This window comes from Myxine glutinosa, chromosome 1 (assembly GCF_964187855.1).
Source record: "Myxine glutinosa chromosome 1, kmMyxGlut1.1, whole genome shotgun sequence".
Taxonomy (NCBI): domain Eukaryota; kingdom Metazoa; phylum Chordata; class Myxini; order Myxiniformes; family Myxinidae; genus Myxine; species Myxine glutinosa.
The window spans coordinates 340,613,568-340,638,809 of NC_136261.1; the positions used below are offsets into that span (position 1 = coordinate 340,613,568).

Below are 25,242 nucleotides of genomic sequence, written 5' to 3' on the forward strand. Positions count from 1 at the left end.
GATAACCACTCTGTCACAGGAATGCCTTTCCCAGGAAACCCAAAGTTCACTCATGACCCCCGTTCGCCAGCATCTCCTCGAGACCTCAAAGCATCTCGGCTTTATTTTCCGCCCTCTCTTGCTACGCTTTTTTTCCTCTTCTTCTCCTTCCGGTTTTCTCCAGATCCGGTTTCTGGTTTCTTTTAAAACACTATTTTTTTCACCTTTTGAAAACAGTTATCTCCATTTCACTTAAACAATAACAATAATAGTACATGGAACCAAAAATGCTTACAGTGGATGAAAACCACAACGACGGAAGTGACGAATCCGTAACAATTGCCCCCCTCAAGAAAGAAGTTTGAACATAGTGAAAACTTTCTTTTCCTGCAAAAACCCTTTTAACAAACAAAAGTAAAACTCACACCCAAAGGATCAATTCACGTGAGCAACAATAATTAATATTCACCAGAATAAAGCAACAAAACTTCCAAACAACCTACAGGAATTTTCAAAGTTATTTCACTCTGGATAAAGCATCAGCAATGACATTGTCCCTGCCCTTTACATGCTCAATTTCCAAGTTGAACTCCTGCAAAGCCAAACTCCATCTCATCAACCTCTGATTTGTATTTTTCTTTTTTTGAATGAAGGTTAAGGGGTTGTGATCAGTGAAGAGTTTTAACTCTGGATTCTCTTGAACCCCGACTACAGGCACGATAGGTGAGACAGGAACCATTTTTTCCCCAGGCTTCCTCTCATAATATTTCTTCAGTCGGTTGACATGACACAGCTGCCGCTTTTTCCGTCGGTCGGGAGTTGTCACCACGTAATCTGTTTCATTAACCCTCTTTTCGATTGCATAGGGACCAAAATATCTAGCATGTAGTGTCTGACCTGGAACAGGAAGCAACACTAACACCCGGTCCTCAGGACTGAAATTTCTTATCTGAGATTTATTGTCATGTCTCACTTTCATTTTATTCCTGTGTCACTTTCAAGTTTCTTCTCGCAACTTCAGAAGCCTTTGCCAATCTGTGCCTAACCGTTGACACATACTCTACCACTGTTGACTGCGACTCCTCCTGTAGCCACTGTTCTTTCACCAATTTCAATGTTCCTCGAACTGCGTGTCTGAACTGAACGTGAACTGAACTGCGTGAGGCGGCTCTCTGAGAATAGCCAGAGAGATTTTGACTCACAAGCATGATCAGATGAACCAATTGGTGCAAAGGAAGAGCAGGATACCTTTGCAGGGAAGTCAGTCATCACCAAGTCCAGAAGGGAGGATTTGCTTTTGGGAGAAATCCAGGTGGGAAAGTTCATAGATTGAATCAGTCACATGGAGTCCCAGAAATCCTTTGCTGAAGTGTCAAGGCTGGTGTCAGGGGTACTAACACCCAACCATTTTGCATGGTGACAATTAAAATCGCCACATATGAGGAAGAGAGAGTTGGGATGAGTGGATAAAGGTTTGTCCATGTTGTCTGAGAGAGAGAGAGAGAGAGAGAGATACAGGTAGAGGCATCGCTGTTTGGAGGATGGTACAACACATAGGCAAAAAAGAGGTTGGAACGGAGGGACAAAGCGCAGCCAATGGTACTCCTGTGTGTTGGGAGGTGTGAGAGCGGCACACGCACATCGATAAATTTTGTTATTGATGAAAAGAGCGACTCCCCAACATGGTGGAGGAGACAATAACCAGAGAGAGACCCATGGAGTCTGTGATGTCCTGTGGGAGTTGTCTCGTTTATAGGCAATGGCTTGGATTGAGAGATGTCAGGTTGGAGCAGAGACCTCGGATGTTTAGGTCCAAATAAATAAATGCAAGAGAAGATCCAAGCTTTTAGCAGCAGCCTGGATTTCTTTGGTGTTTCCCAGGTCTTGTCTTTTCCAGAAAAAAAAGTACGAGTCAAAAAAAAATAGGTCAACTGGTATCTGTTGCCTCTGTCGACTCGCCTCCAGACAACGTCCATGCTCGTTCGTTTGTGCAACACCTACAGAATGCCATCAACACGTCCTCTCGAACCATCCATGTGCTGGGATCATCATTATGGGGGTAAATTACCTTGATCAAACTGCACTCATTGCTGGCCACAATATAAAGCAAGTTATCGATCAGTCCCCAATAAATAATGTAGTAATGGAAAGAATTGTGACAAATATGAAATTGTATTCAACTCGCCAGTTCAGTTTATCGTATTCTCCAGTTATCAAGTACCTTTCAGTGCGAAATTGAACTCTCCAGTTCAACGTATCGTTCCAACTGAGCAAGGCTTCTGCAGGTGTCCTGGAGAAGCCCCCATTGTGAGACGCCGAAGCCTCAATATGGCATTGAATGCAAATCAAAGAAAATGCTTGTTCGTGGTCATCGTGGTTGTTCAGCCAAGCAAACAAAATCCACTTCACCCAATGGTCAAACATCACCACAGGAGGTATAAAGATATAGATATCGATAATCTCTTTGTTTAATAATTGATGTGTTTTTTCACGAGATTCTCAACTCAATCCCCCTTTAATTTGAATCAGCGAATGCTTTGGACCAGTGTGTGTGAACCAAATTATGCCAAAGGATTAATGGTGGTTTGAATATTGTTCTCAATATAGTTTTGGTATTTCAACTTTATCAAAGGCTTCTTTCCGTTGAGATCGTTTCTGTGACATCGTATTGTGCTGTATATGGAATTTGATCCTGGGTTTGAAGCATCATGTACGACTACTTCAGATGACAGCACGAAATAGTGTTGTTTATGTTTCCCCTTCAATTAACAATGAACCACAAAAGAAGAAAGTCCCAATTTGACTAATCCATCAAAGACTCCCTTAGGCCCAAGGACTCTCTGTAGAATTGTGCTACGAGTATATATAATGGAGACTCGGATGCAACATGGACAACTCGTGAAGACCGAGAGCTTCTATATCCAGTACAAGTAAGTGATTATGCATAGAAAGTAGAATGCATCTCATAGTAGAGTTAGATAGATTGAGTACATCTCATGGAATATTATATAGTACAAGCAGGGGCTACCCAGCGCTTCCTGGGTTTGACCTTCGGGGAGCGAGGGGGTGGGGAGTGGAGGGATACCTGGCGCTGCCTGGCTGGGTGAGCTTTTCCCGGTGGTGGTTGCGGGGTGTGTTCGATACAGAAGGGATAATGTAAAAGCGCACAAACAAACACAAAAAATACTTGAAAATATATTGTATAGCATTGTGTTATGGCCAATGAAGGTGAGTAAATGCCGGACTCGTGCACAACCTGTATGCTATTGAAACGGATCCGTGTGTTTTCGCTGACCGCTCAATTTAATCTTGTGTACATATATGTGTATATATGTATATGTATGTATTTATATATATGCATATACATATATATAAAATCGGAAGAAATTAAATAAGTTACAGAGAGCAAAACATAAAAACAAATATACAACAAATAAAGAGCAAAAAATGAACCTCAATCAACATCTCGCATCTGAAAATTTCAATTTCTATAACTTTTATCTGTGAAATAAACATGACAACAAGTAAATGTAAATGAAAAAATGAAAAAACGTCTGTAAATGAAAATGTATGTAAATAACCATAAACTCGCCCGTAAATACGTAAATGAATAAAACCTAAATTGCCATCTCGCAGCAGAATGCTTGCATAAAATAACAAAGCTTCTATTTATGATATACCTACGTAGTTAGCACGGTTTGTTATTGCTTACATGACGTGTAAGCATACCCCACTAGTATTTTATACACCTATCATACAGGTAAGTATTACGGCATTACATATCTGAGAATGCTGTGAATATATGAAGTTGGAGTGCTTCAGCTAGATTTGTAAGGTTCATTGATTTGAATTCTCATAACCTCCAACTTTGTTATTGGTATTGCATGATCACCTGTTTATTTCATGCAGGTAGTGTTTCTCTCATAAACTGAACAGCACGGTTCGGGAACAAATGAAATGACGGTTCGTGAGGCTCCTTGTGTCAGACACAAAACCAGTTTCACTGTATGTTCTTGTTCATGCTGTGCTGATGTTTGATCCACACCTGCTGGTACAGATCCAATGCATTGTGCACCGGCTGGACATGAAATCAGTCATGCACACGGCAGGTGTGATCAGGACGCACACACGGCATTGTTATAACACAATGATCGTCTCCAGCACACCACGAGTACCAATGCTAGACGCGTGTCTAAAAACCATGGTCCTGTACCAATGCTAGATGCGTGTCTGAAAACCATGGTTCTGTACCAATGCGAGACGGGTGCGTGTATTGTGTGTGTAAAACATGGTCCTGTACCAATGCTAGATGCGTGCATGAAAACCATAGTTCTGTACCAGTGCTAAACGGGTGCGTGTATTGTGTGTGTAAAACATGGTCCTGCACCAATGCGAGATGGGTGCGTGTATTGTGTGTTAAACATGGTCCTGTACCAATGCGAGACGGGTGCGTGTATTGTGTGTGTAAAACATGGTCCTGCACCAATGCGAGATGGGTGCGTGTATTGTGTGTTAAACATGGTCCTGTACCAATGCTAGACGGGTGCGTGTATTGTGTGTGTAAAACATGGTCCTGCACCAATGCTAGACGGGTGAGTGTATTGTGTGTTAAACATGGTCCTGTACCAATGCTAGACGGGTGCGTGTATTGTGTGTGTAAAACATGGTCCTGCACCAATGCTAGACGGGTGAGTGTATTGTGTGTGTAAAACATGGTCCTGTACCAATGCTAGACTGGTGCGTGTATTGTGTGTGTAAAACATGGTCCTGTACCAATGCTAGACGGGTGAGTGTATTGTGTGTGTAAAACATGGTTCTGTACCAATGCTAGACGGGTGCGTGTATTGTGTGTGTAAAACATGGTCCTGTACCAATGCTAGATGCGTGCATGAAAACCATAGTTCTGTACCAGTGCTAAACGGGTGCGTGTATTGTGTGTGTAAAACATGGTTCTGTACCAATGCTAGACGGGTGAGTGTATTGTGTGTGTAAAACATGGTTCTGTACCAATGCTAGACGGGTGCGTGTATTGTGTGTGTAAAACATGGTCCTGTACCAATGCTAGACGGGTGAGTGTATTGTGTGTGTAAAACATGGTTCTGTAACAATGCTAGACGGGTGCGTGTATTGTGTGTGTAAAACATGGTCCTGTACCAATGCTAGACTGGTGCGTGTATTGTGTGTGTAAAACATGGTCCTGTACCAATGCTAGACTGGTGCGTGTATTGTGTGTGTAAAACATGGTTCTGTACCAATGCTAGACGGGTGCGTGTATTGTGTGTGTAAAACATGGTCCTGTACCAATGCTAGACTGGTGCGTGTATTGTGTGTGTAAAACATGGTCCTGTACCAATGCTAGACTGGTGCGTGTATTGTGTGTGTAAAACATGATCCTGTACCAATGCTAGACTGGTGCGTGTATTGCGTGTGTAAAACATGGTCCTGTACCAATGCTAGACTGGTGCGTGTATTGTGTGTGTAAAACATGGTTCTGTACCAATGCTAGACGGGTGCGTGTATTGTGTGTGTAAAACATGGTCCTGTACCAATGCTAGACGGGTGCGTGTATTGTTTGTGTAAAACATGGTTCTGTACCAATGCTAGACGGGTGCGTGTATTGTGTGTGTAAAACATGGTCCTGTACCAATGCTAGACTGGTGCATGTATTGTGTGTGTAAAACATGGTCCTGTACCAATGCTAGACTGGTGCGTGTATTGTGTGTGTAAAACATGGTCCTGTACCAATGCTAGACTGGTGCGTGTATTGTGTGTGTAAAACATGGTCCTGTACCAATGCTAGACGGGTGCGTGTATTGTGTGTGTAAAACATGGTTCTGTACCAATGCTAGACGGGTGCGTGTATTGTGTGTGTAAAACATGGTCCTGTACCAATGCTAGACGGGTGCGTGTATTGTGTGTGTAAAACATGGTCCTGTAACAATGCTAGACGGGTGCGTGTATTGTGTGTGTAAAACATGGTCCTGTAACAATGCTAGACGGGTGCGTGTATTGTGTGTGTAAAACATGGTCCTGTACCAATGCTAGACGGGTGCGTGTATTGTGTGTGTAAAACATGGTCCTGTACCAATGCTAGACGGGTGCGTGTATTGTGTGTGTAAAACATGGTCCTGTAACAATGCTAGACGGGTGCGTGTATTGTGTGTGTAAAACATGGTTCTGTATCAATGCTAGACGGGTGCGTGTATTGTGTGTGTAAACGATGGTCCTGCAGTGTAATAGTATTTGGTGCCATAGACGAACCTTCAGCTTGACCTCCACAACTCTCCCCCTTCCCCTTCCGCCCTCCCCTCCTCCCACAATTAACTTTCAAAAATGCAAATTGTGCATCGGAATGAATAAAACTTACACATTTATACTTGGATTTATTTTACATGAAAAAAGGGAAAGGCAAACTGATTGCACATCGTCATGGTTTTCACAGGATATATGTCCTCAAAAATGTACATTACAATGTGTAATATGTAAGATTTTGTTGGGTTCACCTGACTGCGCTTGGATGGGTTTGATTGCAGAAGTACCAGTTGAAGCCCGAATCCTATCCAGGTTCCTCATAATGTCTCCATCTTTGTCTTTTTACTCCTGATACTCCAGATACTCCAGTGTTAGTTTTACAATATTGATCATTAGAATTTGCATTTTTTCTTTCCATGCTTTGATTTTACTAAAGGTAGAAACAGGTTCTTTCACATCAATGTTTTGTGTAATTTCATGTTCTCCTGACAAGGTGGATTGCCCAATATAACATGTCTTTGTTGCATCCCTGATGAAGGGATGGATGTTTTTTTTATCAACTTTACCTTGGAAAAGCTTCGCTCATTCCGCCTACAGAATTAGCGAGTGTGAAGAGGATGCGGAAAGCGTTACATGTGTGGCGGACATTATACGTGAGAATACTTTGACAAGTTCAGAACATCTTGCGGTCGTGCCCAATTTGGAACCCGTCTTAAAAAATGGATCGCAATTCACTGATCAAATCGAAGCATCAATATCTTTGGAGTCCCCATGATGTAAATGTTGCTCTAGTTTGAAGTAATGTTCCCTCAATAGCTTTGATGTTCTATTCTGAAAAATGTGAACGTCATAGAGGAAGTCAAACACAAAATCTCATTTTATGAATCTGAAATGAATCTTTTTTCAACTGATTGTATATTGCTGTCAATGATTGGAAAACAAAAGGATCAGTGCACTTGGCCAATTGTACATCTCTATTCTACCTTTCCCGTCTGTTATCCATTGTCCATCGTCCTGCCCACCACATCTGCTCTTTTCTGCTCTTTTTTTCTGGTAAATATAAAATTTCTCCTTTTGAAAGCTCCAAAATGCTTCCTGTTGTTTGAACACAAAGCAGATCCCCAGCTCACCAGCGGTCGGATGAGGATTGTGAACATAGACAAAATCTATGGATGGAAAGATAAATAACAAACATTTGTTCAACGTGAAAATTAGATCACAGGATGCCTTGTGTTGTTGAAATTTGTTGTTATGAGAAAATCCAGAACCTGTTTGCCGACCATGACATCTCTAAAAATTGGAAAGTAAATCAATTTTTTTTTTACTTTCAACAAATATCGAGTTCATGGAAATATCTCACTCCACAGTCTTCAGAAAAAAGTACACGGGAGGGACAGCGAGCAGCAAATGTTTCTGGTTCAGATGACGTGAAATGCCGTAATATTTTGTCCAAATGCTGCTAAACTTAAGGTTTTAGAAAGTGCCATGAAGGCGATTTGTGTTCCATATATCAAGTGGCTAATTCAATATAAATACAATAAAGACATTAGAGGTTTTAGGAAAAACCATTTTGAGAAGTTTACCATCGATGATGCTGCGTCTTTTACCCCACCTTATTCAACACGTTACATTAGTTATTTGTGCCTGTTGTTTGTGTCCTTTATGACGTCCTTCAAAACAGCAAGTATATTATTTGGAATGATTTTCTATTTTCTTTGACGGACAGACAAGCAGTAAAAAAACTATCTCACTCCATGCGCCGCACAATCGAGTCAAATTACTGCGAAACTGCAGTTCGTGTTCCAATTCATGTTCCGATTCGTGTTCAAAATATATAATTCAATTATAACTAAGTAGTTCCTGGATCATAATTTGACGTTTGTAGACAGAAAGTGAAGCAATTGCTTGGCCCCGCGTTTCTCTTCGTACGCGAGGTAATTATTACATATACTCCAGTCCATCAGGTGACATCAGCATTTGCTTTAACATGAATTACAAAGACCACAGTAAATAAAGCACAAATCATCTCAAATATCTCGGATTTGGACTTGAGATTCCACATGTAGAGATGAATAGACCCGACATAAAGCAGAACAAACCAATTTAGTTTAGATTTCAAATGTTAATGTCATATCTCAGGGTTTCTTCACCAAACAGTGTTTATCCTCAACATATATGGTTATCTTACTATAATTCACCAAATGTCCGTCCGTCTGTTCGAAGGTACCGTAAAAACAGCTGAACCGATCGAAAATATATTTTGGGTGGGTAATCCTGCGACCCCTGGGAGTAAAATAGGCTATTTAGTTTTCCCAATTTCAGCGTTGCTCTCCAGCATTCTCAGGTTTGGACTCCCGCATAACATTCGCGTTCGCATGACGTCCATTGTTCTCATTGTGACGACGCACAAACGGCTGCACCCGGGAAAGCAACATGTCTCCATCGATCGCTCACAGATCACTGTCTCCATCGATCTTGCCAAGGCCGTAACAGCTATCGGCTCAAAATCCTTTTACCTGTTGATTTGGTACAGTTACACGTATCGGGAATTTGGTACACGTATCGCGAGTAATACGCCATAGCGATTGTGAACACGATTATCGATCACGATTCACGATCACGATCATCACGATCATAGTGTATCGATCACGATTTGAAACACGATGGAATAATATTTACCGATATGAACAGTGATGTGGCTTTTATTGAAATTCTCAACATACTGTTTAGATTTTGATGATTTGCATGTGATATGATTCAACGGATGTTTATATGAATCGTTTAAAATAAAAAAAACCTTCAATTTCTGATATTTTGCCATCGCCATATGCAGATTCGCCACGGTCCCACGATCGATGTTTCTCGACGTGAACGTACCCGTTTGTTTGCGAACGGGTAAGTTTTTCATGGAAATCCTTCACGAACTTGCTGTCCATGTCTGACGTGCGACTGAAAGTGCTACAGGAATGTGGAATTTATTGGTTTCATGCTTTAGCATTCGCCATATCTGCATTGCCTGTTTGCTTCTGGCCTCCCACTCGTGCGTAGCACAGGTAGCTCTCTAGTCATATTAATTTGTGAGATATGTATGAATGTTTTAGAAAGTGCATGTTTCATTGTGAAGTTGGTGTAACACAAGTTATTACAATTTTCATTGTGTTTCTCCAGGAGCCATGAACGAAACAGTTGTGGGATCTTTGCCTCGCACGGTCACCCTGGATGTGTCGGACATTCCTTTGAATTACGGCGCACGAGTCATCATGTCGGTTTTCACGTTTATCATGTGTATTTCAATCCCTCTCAATGCAGTAATCATCGCAGCTTGTTTTTATCGGAGATTCAATTCACCCATGCTCATGTACATTGCTCTATCATCGCTCGCTGACACTTTATGGGGAGTCGTGGGAATATCAAGCTTTTTCAGCAGAATAATTGCAAAACGTAAAATAATATCGTTTAATGAATGTTTGGTTCAGGTGTTTTGTATACATTGCACAGTGTTTCAGCAGTTTCTCACCACGTGGTTGATGTACGTTGACCGACATTGGGCTATTTTCTGGCCGTACAGTTACGTGTCTCTGATGGTGAACAAAGGTGGTGCTGTGAAACTTGTGATTGTAGTTTTAACAATCGGGTTGTTGTTGGGTGTAAGCTATGTTGTAGTACCAACAACTATGGTGTACTGCAACTACTCCATCGTAGTTCCCGACGTTATCTGTGCTTCTTCACCCGTTGCAAGATCAGCCTGTGGAAATGTTTCTCCTTCACTCATTCATTCTCTATTTTTTCAGTACGTGGTGTATGGATTAACTGGTTTTACCGCAGTGTACTCCACATGGTGTATTGTTCGTAAATGTCGAAAATCATCCACAGAGGCAAATATAAAAGCGTTGCACACATGTTTTACACAATTGTTTGCATCTTCAGCACAGTTCATTTCACTTATTGTCATGATGGTGTTGAAACGATTTGTCCGACTTCCTACGTTTGGTTTCATCTTGGATCTTTTCAGTTCGGTAACACCGGCTCTTGTTAATCCATTAATCTTCGGTTTCAGAATGCAGGAGATTCGCTCAACGATTGTTCTTGCTTTCCGACATATGCAAGCAATTCCCCATGAAAAGCCATTCAATCTGTGTGATTGCCCTCAATGAGAATGGTAATCGTCAGAGAAAAAAAACTGTAATCTGAAAGCCAGTTTAGTTTATCGTACTCCCCCGTTAGTAGCACCCTTCAGTGCTAAATTGTGCTCTCCAGTTCAACTTATCGCTCCAACTGGGCAAAGTTTCTGCAGGCATTCTGAAGGTAGAAGCTCCCCCCCCTCCCCCCCTCCACCCTCTCTCTGCTCACCTGTACTCACTCATTCCTCTTCCTCTCCACCTCTGGCACAAACGTAAATGATGCCTGAATAAAATCAATAAATCAAAAATATCCTTGATAGCCACATCACTAGGTCACTCATGTCCAAATATTAGCTTCCGAGCTTAAAAGGTGCCTGAGATTTTGGCCAAATGAGAAAGAAAATAAATAAATGATTAATAATGAAAAAAAAAAGAAAATAATCATTAAAAAATTAAATTATTAATCAATTCGGTTAGAGAACACATAAACCACCACGATTTCATCAGAATGTGCAACTAAAAAAAAAAAAAGTAGTCATTAATCGAATAATTAAATAATTAATCGATGAATTGATTAATTGATTAATTAATAAATCAAAAATAGCCTTTGCAGCCAAATCACCTGGTCATTGGCATGTCCAAATATCAGCTTCCTAACTCAAAAGGTGCCTGAGTTAATGGTCAGAAGAGAAAGGAAATTTAATTAATTAAATAAGTACTTAATTCATCGCTAATAATTAAATAACTCCTTAATTAATTGATTATTCAAAAAACAAAAAATACAGTTTTTGACAAAGGACTTGCTCACTACTTTGCCGAAATCTCAGCTTGCTAGCTCAAAGGATGGCTGAGATATCGCCCGGACAAACAAACAAGAAAGCAAGAGAGCAAGAAAATAACGAGAGTGAAAACTGAGTACCACTTTCAGGGTGGGTCACTGCCGAGCACCCTTCGGTGCCCAGAAATGACGATTTGCAATGCCTGGAGATGGCATAGGAAAGGTGCGGTGTACAACAAACAAGTACAGATATATTCAAAGTAGACCGCCCCCATGCCAAATAATTAAATATCCTACAGCGCTGCATTGCCGGGACGCCTTCGGCACCCGGCAATACCGCAGTGCAGCTCATAGAGGCTGCATTGGGAGGGAGAGGTGTACGCCAATTGATTGATTAATTGTACAATTAAAATCAATAAAAGATTATCACAAAATATTTTCTTAATCAATTGGCTAATAGCATAACTAAACACTAGAGCTTCATCCGAAGATGTATCTTTTAGAAATTTAATGAAATAAGTCATTACTAAAAAATTAAATAATTAACTGATTAATCAATAAATACTTAATCAATTAATCAATAAATAACTAATCGATTAAATGATTAATCAATATATCAAAAATATCATTGATAGCCACATCACTTGGTCACTGTCATGTCCAAATATTAGCTTCCCAGCTCAAAAGGTGCTTGAGATATTGGCCAAATGAGAAAGAAAATAAATAAATGATTAATAATGAAAAAAAATGAATAATAATCTTTGAAAAATTAAATTATTTATCAATTCGTTCACAGAACACATAAACCACCACCATTTCATCAGAATCTGCAACTGTTTTTTTTTTTTTAGTAATTAATCGAATAATTAAATAATTAATCGATTAATTGATTACTTTATCAATCAATAAATCAAAAATATCCTTGATAGCCACATCACTTGGTCACTCATGTCCAAATGCCTGAGATATTGGCCAAATGAGAAAGAAAAAACAAAAAAAGATTAATAATGAAAAGAAATAAATAATAATCATTAAAAAATTAAATTATTAATCAATTCGGTCAGAGAACACAGAAACCACCACGATTTCATCAGAATCTGCCAAAAAAAAAAAAATTTGTCATTAATCGAATAATTAAATAATTAATCGATTAATTGATTAATTGATTAATTAATAAATCAAAAATAGCCTTTGCAGCCAAATCACCTGGTCATTGGCATGTCCAAATATCAGCTTCCTAACTCAAAAGGTGCCTGAGTTAATGGTCAGAAGAGAAAGGAAATTTGATTAATTAAATAAGTACTTAATTAATCGCTAATAATTAAATAACTCCTCAATTTATTGATTAATCAAAAAAAAAATCGCGTTTTTGACAAAGGACTTGCTCACTATTGTGCCGAAATTTCAGCTTCCTAGCTCCAAGGATGGCTGAGATATCGTCCGGACAAACAAACAAAGAAGAAAGAAAACAAGAAAGCAAGAAAACAATGAGAGTGAAAACTGAGTACTCCCTTTCAGCGTGCATCACTGCCGAGACCCCTTCGGTGCCCAGCAATGACGATTTGCAATGCCTGGGGATGGCATAGGAAAGGTGCGGTGTACAACAAGTACAGATACATTCAAAGTACACCGCCCCATGCCAAATGATTAAATATCCTACAGCGCGGCATTGCCGGGGCGCCTCCGGTGCCCGGCAATACCGCAGTGCACCTCATAGAGGCTGCATTGGGAGGGAGAGGTGTACGCTAATTGATTGATTAATTGTATAATTAAAATCCATAAAAGATTATCAAAAAATATTTTCTTAATCAATTGGCTAATAGCTTAACTAAACCACAAGTGCTTCATCCGAAGATGTGTCTTTTAGAAATTTAATTAAATAGGTCATTAATATAAAATTTAATAATTAATTGATTAATCAATAAATTAATGAATCGATTAATCAATAAATAATTAATCGATTAAATGATTAATCAATAAATCAAAAATATCCTTGATAGCCACATCACTTGGTCACTCATGTCCAAATATTAGCTTCCGAGCTCAAAAGGTGCCTGAGATATTGGCGAAATGAGAAAGAAAATAAATAAATGAATAATAATGAAAATAAATAAATAATAATCACAAAAAAATTAAATTATTAATCAATTCGGTCAGAGAACACATAAACCACCAGAATTTCATCAGAATCTGTAACTTTAAAAAAAAAAACATTTAGTCATTAATCGAATAATTAAATAATTAATCGATTAATTGATTAATTGATTAATTAATAAATAAAAAATAGCCTTTGCAGCCAAATCACCTGGTCATTGGCATGTCCAAATATCAGCTTCCCAACTCAAAAGGTGCCTGAGTTAATGGTCAGAAGATAAATTAAATTTAATTAATTAAATAAGTACTTAATTCATCGCTAATAATTAAATAACTCCTTAATTAATTGATTATTCAAAAAACCAAATATAAGTTTTTGACAAAGGACTTTCTCACTACTGTGCCGAAATTTCAGCTTCCTAGCTCAAAGGATGGCTGAGATATCGCCGGGACAAACAAACAAACAAGAAAACAAGAGAGCAAGAAAACAACCAGAGTGAAAACTGAGTACTCCCTTTCAGGGTGGGTCACTGCCGAGCCCCCTTCGGTGCCGAGCAATGACGATTTGCAATGCCTGGAGATGGCATAGGAAAGGTGCGGTGTACAACAAACAAGTACAGATACATTAGTAGGGTAATAATGTTGTTCCTGGACCACCCTCATTTTCCCATTGACTTACATGTTAATTTTTCTCTCACCCTCATTTCCCTTAACACCTCTATTTCTCCCACCCTGGTCTTTACGAACCTTTTAGCCTTTTGACATACTCTTATTCTCAATGTTGTTCATTAGACTACTCAAACAATGATTCTACGAATATTTGCTCCCTCTCACTCTCTTAATATCAATAATCCCGAGTAGACCACTCAAACAATGGTCCTACAAATATTTGTTTATGTGTGGGAAATAATTTAATTATCTTACCACTACCATCACCATCTAATACATTAACAAAAAAGATGTTTGAGTTTGGTTCTTTATTAAGATATTTTAACTGAGTTAAGATAAAATGATAAACCTCCCTCAATGTTCTTGTTTGAGCGCCTCCAGTGCCACACACCATTTTTAAATTAAAGTATATATTTTCCTGACAACCATCAAAGTTTTCCGTCCACTCAAAAATATTTCCATCTTTTTTACCCAACTCACCGGTATTTAAATTAATTCTCTTATTTGTTTTGTGAACTTTTCTACCAGTTGCCTTTTCAATTATACCTATTTGATATTTTTCACATTCGTTATGTTTACCATTTATATACCAAGGTTGATTACACCTCCACTCTTTAGTCTGGTTGATACTTGGTTTTATCATTTATTTATTTATAAAAAAGGCAGCGGTAGCCCTGAAAATCCCTAACCCCATTATCTTATCACTTATATATATCTTATCACTTATATATCTTATCACTTATAAATCTTATGACTTATATACTTATATAACCATAAGGGAGACTATCAATTCCATTTTAAAAAATAAACCTCTTATCATCAAAAGCCCCTAATGCTTTCTTATTTATCTCTTCTGTATATAATTGATGTTTATAACTTCTTATTCCATTAATCTTTCTTAACTCTTCTTTCTTTGTTGTTAAACAGTTATAATAATCCTTTAAGTTTATTGTTTCTTTAATAAGATTTTCCTTTACACCTTTTAACTTCTTATCAGTCTTTTCAACGTTATTCACAATGTATTTATAAGCATAAGCCTTCGACCTCAATCCCACAAATTCACTCATAACATATCCTCCTAATTCATCCTTGAACTTTCCAATCACCTTTTTATTTTTAGAAGAGAACAACTCACTCTCTGGACTGTAATTACTTGTATCATAGATATTAATGTCCTTTTTCATGTCAAAATAAACATCATCAGTATTAATTTGTAAAATAAAACTATCTGTATCCATATAAAGTAGATTAACATCATTTTGATATTTCTTCCTCAAGTTATTGTAAAAGTAATCATACATCAAGGACTTTGATAAATCAAGTATTGAGGTACCAATGTAAATAGATTTGTCCATCTCAATGCTGTCTCTCATCAAATGTATCGCACAAAAGTTTTCCGTAAAAACTTCTACTCTCGAGAAGCTTGGTCTGTTGATTAATTTTGATGCTTGTTTCCATGATGTTGATAGACGAATGTTTTGTCTCTTTCTAACATTCTCCATCGTTTTTCCAAATACAGCATTATTCATCAATTTATAAAAGTCTTTCTCAAAATCAGTTTTTGACTCTGTTCTTCTTTGTGTATTAAAATCAATGTACTCTTTCAACCAATGACTCTGATTAAACTTGAGAATCCTATGTATCTTTTCAACACGGAGACCCTTTGAAAGACATTGTCTCAAATTTCTTTGATGGAGCACATAAGTTTTCTTGGTGTATAGTGTTGTTAGAAGCTTCTCTGATGCTTTACCCTTTACATTAAATGATTGTTGATAATCACTTAACCACTCCTTCTTTGGACTTTCCTTTTCACAAGCAAATGGGAGATCTTTGTGTAGGTTATGGAGTTCCTCTGGATATTTCAAATCAACTTCAAAATAATAACCAACTTTTTCATCTAATTCAGCTTGTGTAGAGATACATACATCTTGTAAAACCTTTTTGTAGTCTTTTTCCTTTACCCATCTAAGTTTTCCATAAGGAAGAGCCTGAGACATTGCCCAGCCATAGAGGTTGTTCGTGTCATAGTACATCAAGTAAGAACTCTCTTTCGTTGAATCACAATTCGGAAGATATTTGTTATTTGCTTTTGCGGATCTGCTCGAGTATACTTGTGAAATCCACCTTTTTTTGCCTTTTCAATCATTAAAAGCATATCGACATCGGTTATCAAATCCAAAGCTTGTTTTGTCATTTTTAACATTGCACTCCAAGCCAATCCAGGAGCAGTGTAATAGTGAGCAGGATCCAATCCATATCCAGAATGACAGATTGTTCTGAAAGCCTCAAACACATCAGCCAACAAAAGCACATCAGTTTTGAGATACAAATCGTGATACTCACCAAGATTCTTGATGTTATATTTTTTCCAAACATTTTGTGCACGTACATAATCTTTATAAGATATATGACTATTATTTAATTTATTATAGAAATTTTCTTTTGAAGGAAGTTGTGTTTCATTGAATCTCTCAAATGAGTTCATATAGTCATAGGGATAAATTCCCTTTTGTGTTAGTAAATCTTTGTCTGAAAAATACTCTGAAAGACATGGGAACTCTTTTAGATTTTGAACCGAGTTAGCCAATGGACTTGTCATGAATTTAAATGTATCAAGAAATCTGATCTGAGTTATAGGAGATGTATGAATTGTTTTTGTGAATGAAATGTATTTCTGATCCGTGTTAGGAATTGCTGAAATGTGTCCAGATGTCTTTGAGAGTTCCTTGATAAATAGATGCGTATCATAATTAGCGTTGTTATGAAGAAAGACAGGAATGAAAGAGGGGAGTTTATAATTAATATTACAACTTTGATGAGCCGGACCTCTATATTTACCAGTGAGATGGCAATGATCTCTAACCTTTAGACCTTCACCAATTTTCTCCTCACAAATATGACAGACATTGTTTTTTATAAATTCCCTTTTCTCTTTACTCGTCAAGGACATTGGTTTATTGGTTTCTCTCATTATCTTTCTTAATCGAACACAGTCTTTTTCTAGTCGTTTCACAAACTCCTCTGGGGTATTTGAGCCTCTATACACCTCTAATTTGTTATATTCATGACCAATGGATGATTTGATATATTAACAAAAACCACAAGGAGTATGTTTTTTATATTTATTTGTGTATGATTCTTCTGGATCTGTAGAAGCAGTATCAATTTTTTCTAAAATACTTTCAAAATCAGCATATATAACAAATGGATGTTTTACTGTTTGCTTTTCATCTTTGAATGAGATATTTGAGCCTTCTTTTGGCATATTGATTACCGTTGATTTATGTTCACCACAATAATTTGAATGTTTATCTAATCTTTCTTGTGTATGGAAGAAGTTAAGACAACGCAAACAAATATATATTTTATTTGTTCTTTTACATACTTGTGGTTTTATTAATTTTGTAATATCTTTGATGTATGTATAATGTGAATTTTCCTCTGAATTAACATAAAGAAGATTAATATGAGTTTGATTATAATTTTCAGAAAGCTTTAAAATCTGAATGTTGTTTGTTTCTGTCAAACCATAAACATTAACTGATAAATTATTCATCTTTTCAAATTTAGGAATATCATTAAAAGCCATTGGAAAATTTAAATCTTTTGTTTTCAATGTATTCTCATATTTTTTATAATGAGATACTCTTTCAACATGGCTATCTTGAGGATGTAGATGTGCAAGAATAGACCAGAGAAAACATTTATTGTCTTTATTTTTGATATTGATAACTGCTTTTCTATTTTTGATAACACTTGGTAAATCAATGTAAGAAGAAGCGTTTAGAGGATCTGATTTAAGAATATGAATTTCAATAAATAGTATCTCATCTATATTCCAACCACTTCCAGTAATAGTATGCTCAAGTTCTTGTTCTTGCTGGATAAGTTCAACATAAGTGGGATTAATCTGATTGTATGTTGTTATAAAGTGTGTGCCTGTTCTCATGTAAGCTAAATCAATGATGTTTTCACCAGTGAATGGACAATCTTTTGAGATTTTTATTTTAATACCCATATAGAACTTGATTGAATTCAATTCGAGAAGAGTCTTTTCAATGAAGGCTTTCATTGATGGTTTAATAACCTCTACAGCTTCAAGTATTGACTTTGGACCAGGAGGATTAAAGTTAAAGATTCGAATCCTGATATGTCTTTTGAAAGCACCATCAGTCTTTTTAATACTAAACAATTTTGACAAGTGTTTGTTTGTTTTAAGATGGGCTTTGAAACCCTTCTTTAGGATATCTCTATTACAGAGACTACAATGTTTTTTGTTCTTAGGAAGTGGTGATAATTGATTTAGAATGTTGTAAGTGTGTTTTGTGGTGAGAATATGTCGTTTATAATATTTTACTTCCTTCTCGCAAGTATCACAATAAACCATATTTATAGCGTGAGAAAACGTGCTGTTTTATATATGAAACTATACTTAAAAGTAAAACACTTTTTGAGCTTTTCAACTCTGTTTTATATATGAAACTATACTTAAAGTAAAACACTTATAAAAGAAAGTGCCTTTTTACAGGCTTTTTATATATGAAACTGTGCTTAAAGTAAAACACTTTTTAATCACAAAATACAACACTAAAATCATCATCATCACTATCATCAAAGTTCAATGAGAACACAGTATCATCTGTGTACACTGAATTATCATCACTAAAATTACTATCACTATCACTCATTGATTCACTATCATCATCAATAAAGCTACTCTCATAACTATCATTTGAGCACAAACTATTAGTATCATAATTATCATTAGATCCTAGACTCTCAGTATCACATTCAGATCCTGGACTCTCAGAGTATTGACTGTTAATACCACTCATTTACATACCATTAAACTTCCATCAATATCTATATATTTTCTTTCATTAGAACTAATAACCACAATATTTTTTACATTAAATGTTATTTTCAAATAATCTCTAATAATCAGGGTCCGGAATGATAGTTCACCACTAATATTCATATTATTAATTTCACCCACATCTTTGGGTCTATTAAAGAATATTCAAATGTTTCCTCTAGAATCGTTGATGGTCTTATCATTCATTTTCAAAGCTTCTTTATCAATGATCTTTTCAAGCTTTGAGTAAATTGCCAGTAGTAGTTGAGAAACTTTTGTCAAATTTACTTTAATAGAGTTATTAATTAACATAGCTTGTCCCGTAAATTTAATAAAAGGACACATGTTATTCTCCATTATGGGTTTAATCCAAAAATTTCCATATTTATCTTTGTTCAATTTAACATCTTTGACATATTTTTCTATATCTTCCACCGAAGTAGAGATTGATTGAAATTTGTCTTTTGTGTTTTGAAACATTGTATTTATTAGCTTATAAACTTGCGTTTAGTTTAAGTAAAAATTTACTATATAAATATGATAGAAGGATATTTAGAATTTCCAGACTCTCCATATGATAAATTAGAGAATTGTCCGGCTTGTGATAGAGTGGGGCTTAATGATGAGGATTCATACAGACAATGTTTATTCTGAGATTATCTTCTAATTAATGATAATAAAAAATATAAATATATATATAACTCTTTTAAATTAGAACCAAAAATGAATTACTTTACAAGATTAATAAGAGAGATGAATGTTAATTATTATGATGATAATACACCATTTCTTACAAGGGAAGAGACTATTTGTATTGAGGAAATGTATAAGGGTTTAATGATATTTATTATTCAAAATAATTTTAATGGAAATGTTAATACAAGATACTATGTAAATAAAATAATGAATTATTTTGAAATTAAACCTGAACTCAGGATAAAATATAGAGTTTCTAAAATAGCTCAAAAAAAGTTAGATTACTTGTTTTCCAAATATATAAATGAATGATTTTTTACCCGTTTGGGAAAATAAGATAAAATTTAATAACCATAAAAATATTCCAAATTCATTGAGATGTCTAATAGTTGGTTCAAGTGGATGTGGAAAAACCTGTTTGCTTTTAAAGATGCTCCTTCGTCCTAATTTTTTAGATTATGATAATTTAATAATTTTAACAAAGTCAAGTTTTCAACCCGAGTATCAACTACTCTCACAAGGTTTTAATGCGGGTCTTAAAAAGGAAGACATTATCGGTTTATTTAAACTTCAAAACAAACTAAATGATTTTAACATTGAGGATATAATACAACTATTTTGTGATACACAGAAACCGAAACCAAAACCCATAACTTGTATTCTCAGTGATAATACGGATGATATACCTTCACCTCAAGATTTAGATAAATCAAAAAAGAACCTCGTTATCTTTGATGATTGTGTTAATGAGAGAAACCAAACAGTAATGGATAGCTACTATACAAGAGGGAGACATTCTTCTTGTAATTGTATTTATCTTAGTCAATCATATTTTCAACTCCCTCGACGCTCAATAAGAAACAATGCCAATACTTTTATTTTATTTAAGTTAAATTCAATAGATGTAAATAATTTTCGGAGAGATAATTGCTCTACGTTATGTAGTAAAAAAGAATTTGAAAATTATATGAAACACACGATTGGAAAATATAAATATATTGTTGTGAAACAAGATGAGATACTAACTGATATTTTACACACATAAATGATAACTATTATTATTAATCTTGTGGATAAATCTGCTTCAGGAAAGAACTTTCATAAATCTAAACTCTGGAATAGTAAAAATAAAAAGATTGTAAGTTTTTTTTAGAAACACCCTATGATTCGTTTTGTGAGTACTACAACCAGAGCAAAGCGACCAGGAGAAGTAGAAGGGAAAGATTATTACGACATTTCAATGGAGGAACATATGCGATTAAGGAACGAAGGTCAAATATTTGAGGAGGCCTCTCTTGGTTTTACAAAATATTCACATTGTAAGAGTGAGTTAAATAAAGTAAAATCTAATGGTCTTGGGATTTTAGAAACTAATCCTGAAGGAATGAGACAAATTATTAAACAATTGTCTGTTAATGGAGTTAAGATTTTATCATTCGGTTTTGATATCGATGAGGAGACTCAACACAAATGTATGAAAAGCAGAGATACAAGTATTAGTGAAGAAGAAATAACAACTCGTATTAATACCAATAAAGAATTTGATGAAATATTTAAAGAAAAGGATTTATTTCAACACATTTACTATAATGATGAAGAAAAGGAAAATTTTCCCATTGACCTTTACAATTCATTAAATGATATTTTTCAAAAAATAAATACAGAAAATGAATACCGAAGAAAGAGCAAGAAAGTTTAAAGAACATCAAGAGTTGGTTTCAAAGGTTGTAAAACAACAGGAAGAGATAAAGAAGAAACGGAGACAAAAACTAACTGGTGAAGAAGCCTTTGAAAGAAAACAAGAGAAATTTTTTAAACCACTTTAAAAAACTCAACAAACGATTTCACCTCCAGTTCCCACGTTAGAATTTACTCCGAAAAAACTTCAAATGCTCAAAGATTTCAGTCAAATGACAGAGCAAGAACTTGGAGAATTAGAATATGATGATGAAGGATTATTTCGGAAACTTGAGGAGGTAAATCAACCCCCTAATTATGTTGTGGAAGCTCTTCAAAACAATGAATATTCGGCGGGTTCAAAAACCAGAGCAGGTCTCATTCCAACAGAAGAACCAGCACAGTTCCATCTTGTGAAAGAAAAGTTATTGATATTTAATGATAAATTGGTGTTCTTAAGTTCTGCTCAACCAAATGTTGAATTAACTCCAAGATTAATGTTTCTTCTAACAAACTCCGGATTCAGCGGTTCAAAATATTTTGAGGAACCACTTGATATGGAAAGAGAGGAAGATATGGTATATATTGATTTACTAAACTCACTTGATTATGGAGTTTCTGTTGCTGGTAAAAGTAAGAAGAATGAGAAGGAGAAACATATTATTGATGCTTTAAGTAAGCTTGGTTCGGGTGTTAGCTTTCTTCCAAATGACCCATCACAATTAGTTAATAGACTATGATTGCTGTTAGGTAGTAAGAAGGCTGGAAACAACAATTGTTTTAATGAAACATCCGCCATTTTAGACGAGTTGATGATTAAGAAAATAATTAATAAATATCAATACAAAGATATTTTATTAGATATTAAATAAGATGAGAAGCTCAATTCTTAGTTTTAATTTCACAACGAGTGATTACACAGCTTCATTCCCTTACCCACTACAACTTGACCCCACAAAAGAATATGAGGCTTCTTTGTTATCAATGGAAACTTATAATACACTTTTTAATATCACAGAGAAAAACAACAAGTTTAGTTATAATACAGGAAGTGGATACAAAACTATAACAGTTTCACCCGGAGCTTACGAGATTTCTCAAATATCTTCTGAAGTCGCCTTATGAAAGAACAAGGTGATGAACCAAAAAATATTGTAATAGATATTCAAAAACACTTCAAAATCAACAATTAAACTTAAAAATAATTATAAAGTTGATTTCACGATTGAAAAATCGTTTAGAGAGCTATTGGGTTTCTCTTCAAAAAAGATTGAAACTAACGGGACGTTTTACAGTGATAATGTCATTCAAATATCCTCCGGTATAAATTCAGTATTAATTCATTGTGATTTGATTGATGGTGCTTATAACGATGGAATAAGAACAAATACAATATTTTCATTCAGCGCATACTCAACCCCGATTGGTTATAAATTTAATATGGAACCAAGAAATCTTGTCTATTTACCTGTGTCAGGAAAAACCATATACAGAGTAAATTTTAGGATAACCGACCAAGATAATCGTATGATATCCTTTAATGATAAAATTATATCCATCAGAATTCACCTACGTGAAGTTTTTCAATAAATAAATAATGGTTATTGTGAGAAAACACGAGTTGGGAAAATATAAAATAATTACAGGGGATGGGATGTTCCTTTCACCATACTATAAGGGTGAAGGTATGTTTCTTGGTAGAGGAGACTATAAACCAAAGAGACAACGGGGTGTGGGACATCAATTTAGAAATAAAGGAGATGGGATAATTGATACTCTAATGGGTATTGGTTCAACCATCCTAAAACATAAAGACCTAATTGGTTCAACTGCTTCTGCCGTGGGCTCAGTTGCGGGTGCTATAAAGGGTATAAAAGATGCTCAAAAGGAGTCTCATAAATTACAAGCAATCAAAGAAATAAAAAAAGTTAAACTCAACTATCTTCACAAGAACGACAAAAAATCATTAAAATACTTGGGTCAGGGTTTCAACAATTTTAATGCTATATAAATACAAGTATGGAAGCGATTGATAGTATCTATGATTTGGATGATACGATTATCATTTCAAACTCCACTAAAAAGGAAGACTATTTTAAGGTAAATGCTATAACAGGAACAGACTGGAATTCAAACGGAACAAAAAGTTTTGAAATAAATAATCAACAAACTTACTTGAATATAGCTGATAGTTTCTTGCTGTGTAAATTTAAATTCACTAAGGCTGCGAATAATACTAATGCTACACTCATAAATGATTTCTTCTGGAAAATGTTTGATAGTGTCCACCTGTATATTGGAACACAAGAGGTTGAAGCGGTTGATTATGTCTCTGCTACATCTGAAATGATGAAATTTACACTATATTCGTTTAGTGATAGAATGGGTAAGGGAGCTGTTGAAGGTTTTATTCCTGATATGTCAACGGGAACAAATGCTGACCCTGGTTATAGTCAAAGGAAGTCAATGTATAATGATGATACAAAAGCAGAGAATAGTTTTACCGTAGCAGTACCTCTGAAAGGTATATTTGGATTTTGTGATTATGATAAAGTTTTGTATGGTCTTAAAATTAGATTTCAACTACAAAGGAATGATAATGTAAATAGGTGGCTTTTTGGGGCTCAAAATGCTTTTGGAGACAATAATAAATTTGTTATTAATGATTTGTGTTGGTATATCAGTGAATATACTCCTAATCTTAAAACGGAAGAGATGTTAAATAGAAGACTTAACTCAAATAAACCACTAAATGTATCATACCTTAAAAGAAGATGTCAACAAGTTAAACTGGAACACACTACCTACACTTGGAATTTGGGTGTTTTGGCAGGAAAACCACGATACCTATGGCTCATTTTTAAAAAACCAGATGGAGATGAAGGTACTGATAAGAATAATGCGCTGAGTGATAATGCTAAGGTGAAACAACTTCGGGTTTCTCTTGATGGTACATTTTACCCGCGAGATAGATTGGAAATTGATTGGGAAAAAAATGATTATGCAGAAGCCTACAAGTCTTACCAAAAGGTGTGTGAAAGCAACGGTAATAATGATCCTATTTTGGATATGGTTGCGTTTCAAAAACTTTATACAATCTACACAATTGACCTGAGTTCTCAAAAGGAAACTATAAAGTCCAATAGAGTGGATACTTCTCTATACATTGAAAGAGGGGAGAGTGAAAAAGTTGATGCTTATTGTTTGCTTTTGGAAGAAACAGAATTACAGATTAATACAGATAATGGTGTTATGATTAATATCACATAGGTTTTTTCTCATAAATAAATGAGTAGGAAAGAACTGGTATATGTTAATCAAATCAATCTTAATAAATTAACATCTTGTATTCAAAATCAAAAGCCTTGTATTATTAATGTTAATTCAATTCAAAGAAAAGGAGCAGTAAGAATTGATGTTTTACTCACAAGAGAGCAGGTGAAAACACTAAATGATGTTGGATCACCTAAAATTAAAATGACAAAACCTCTGTTGAAGAAATATTCAATACAAGAGGGAGGATTTCTCCCGTTTCTAATTCCTTTATTTGCTGGTTTAAGTGCGGCGGGAGCATTGACTGGTGGTATTTCAGCAGCGGTAAAAACTGCTAACGAAAGGAAGGCACAACTAAAAGCTCAAAAAGAATTGGAAAGACATAACAAGGAGTTGGAGAAACAAATTAGTGGAAGTGGTGTAATTGTAGATTTTGCTCAAAAACTTGAAAGTCTTCCTGATAAAGCTAGATTGTTGGTTGGAGATATGCTTTCCTCTATCGCTCAAGCGGGTGTTAAACTAACTAAATGGGGTAATGGATTGTATCTTTCTCATAAATAAATGGATAAATGGTTTAAACAATTTGGAAAGAATACAACATCAAATATAGAACTAGCTAAGTATTGTAAAACACAAAAAATTGATAATGTGGTTATTTGTATGAGAGATGAATTAATACATATAAATAAGAATACAAAGAATATTATTATGAATTTAGACACACTGAATGGTTCTCATTGGGTTTGTATTCATAATAGTCAGGATAAATATTATTTTGATAGTTATGGTATGCCACCACCTGTTGAAGTAATACAATTCTTACAGAATGGTGTTTATCAAACATTTCA

The 25,242-nt window shown here is 35.5% G+C and overlaps 1 protein-coding gene across 1 annotated transcript; it reads left to right on the forward strand.

Moving 5' to 3' along the window:
* The first annotated feature begins 7,512 nt into the window (after positions 1–7,512).
* On the forward strand, positions 7,513–10,534 carry LOC144892612 (olfactory receptor 51I1-like). Its single transcript, XM_078779956.1, has 5 exons — positions 7,513–7,535; positions 7,958–8,024; positions 8,117–8,237; positions 9,400–10,366; positions 10,489–10,534. The coding sequence occupies exons 1-5, from the start codon at positions 7,513–7,515 to the stop codon at positions 10,532–10,534; spliced, it is 1,224 nt and encodes a 407-aa protein (XP_078636082.1).
* The last annotated feature ends 14,708 nt before the right edge of the window (positions 10,535–25,242 follow it).

Excerpts from the sequence above, each read along its gene's own strand:
- LOC144892612 (XM_078779956.1), top strand. The coding sequence starts at position 7,513 with ATGACATCTCTAAAAATTGGAAA. Across the intron at positions 7,536-7,957 it reads ACATCTCTAAAAATTGGAAA|ACAAGCAGTAAAAAAACTAT; the intron begins GTAAATCAATTT and ends TTTGACGGACAG. Across the intron at positions 8,238-9,399 it reads CATGAATTACAAAGACCACA|GAGCCATGAACGAAACAGTT; the intron begins GTAAATAAAGCA and ends GTGTTTCTCCAG.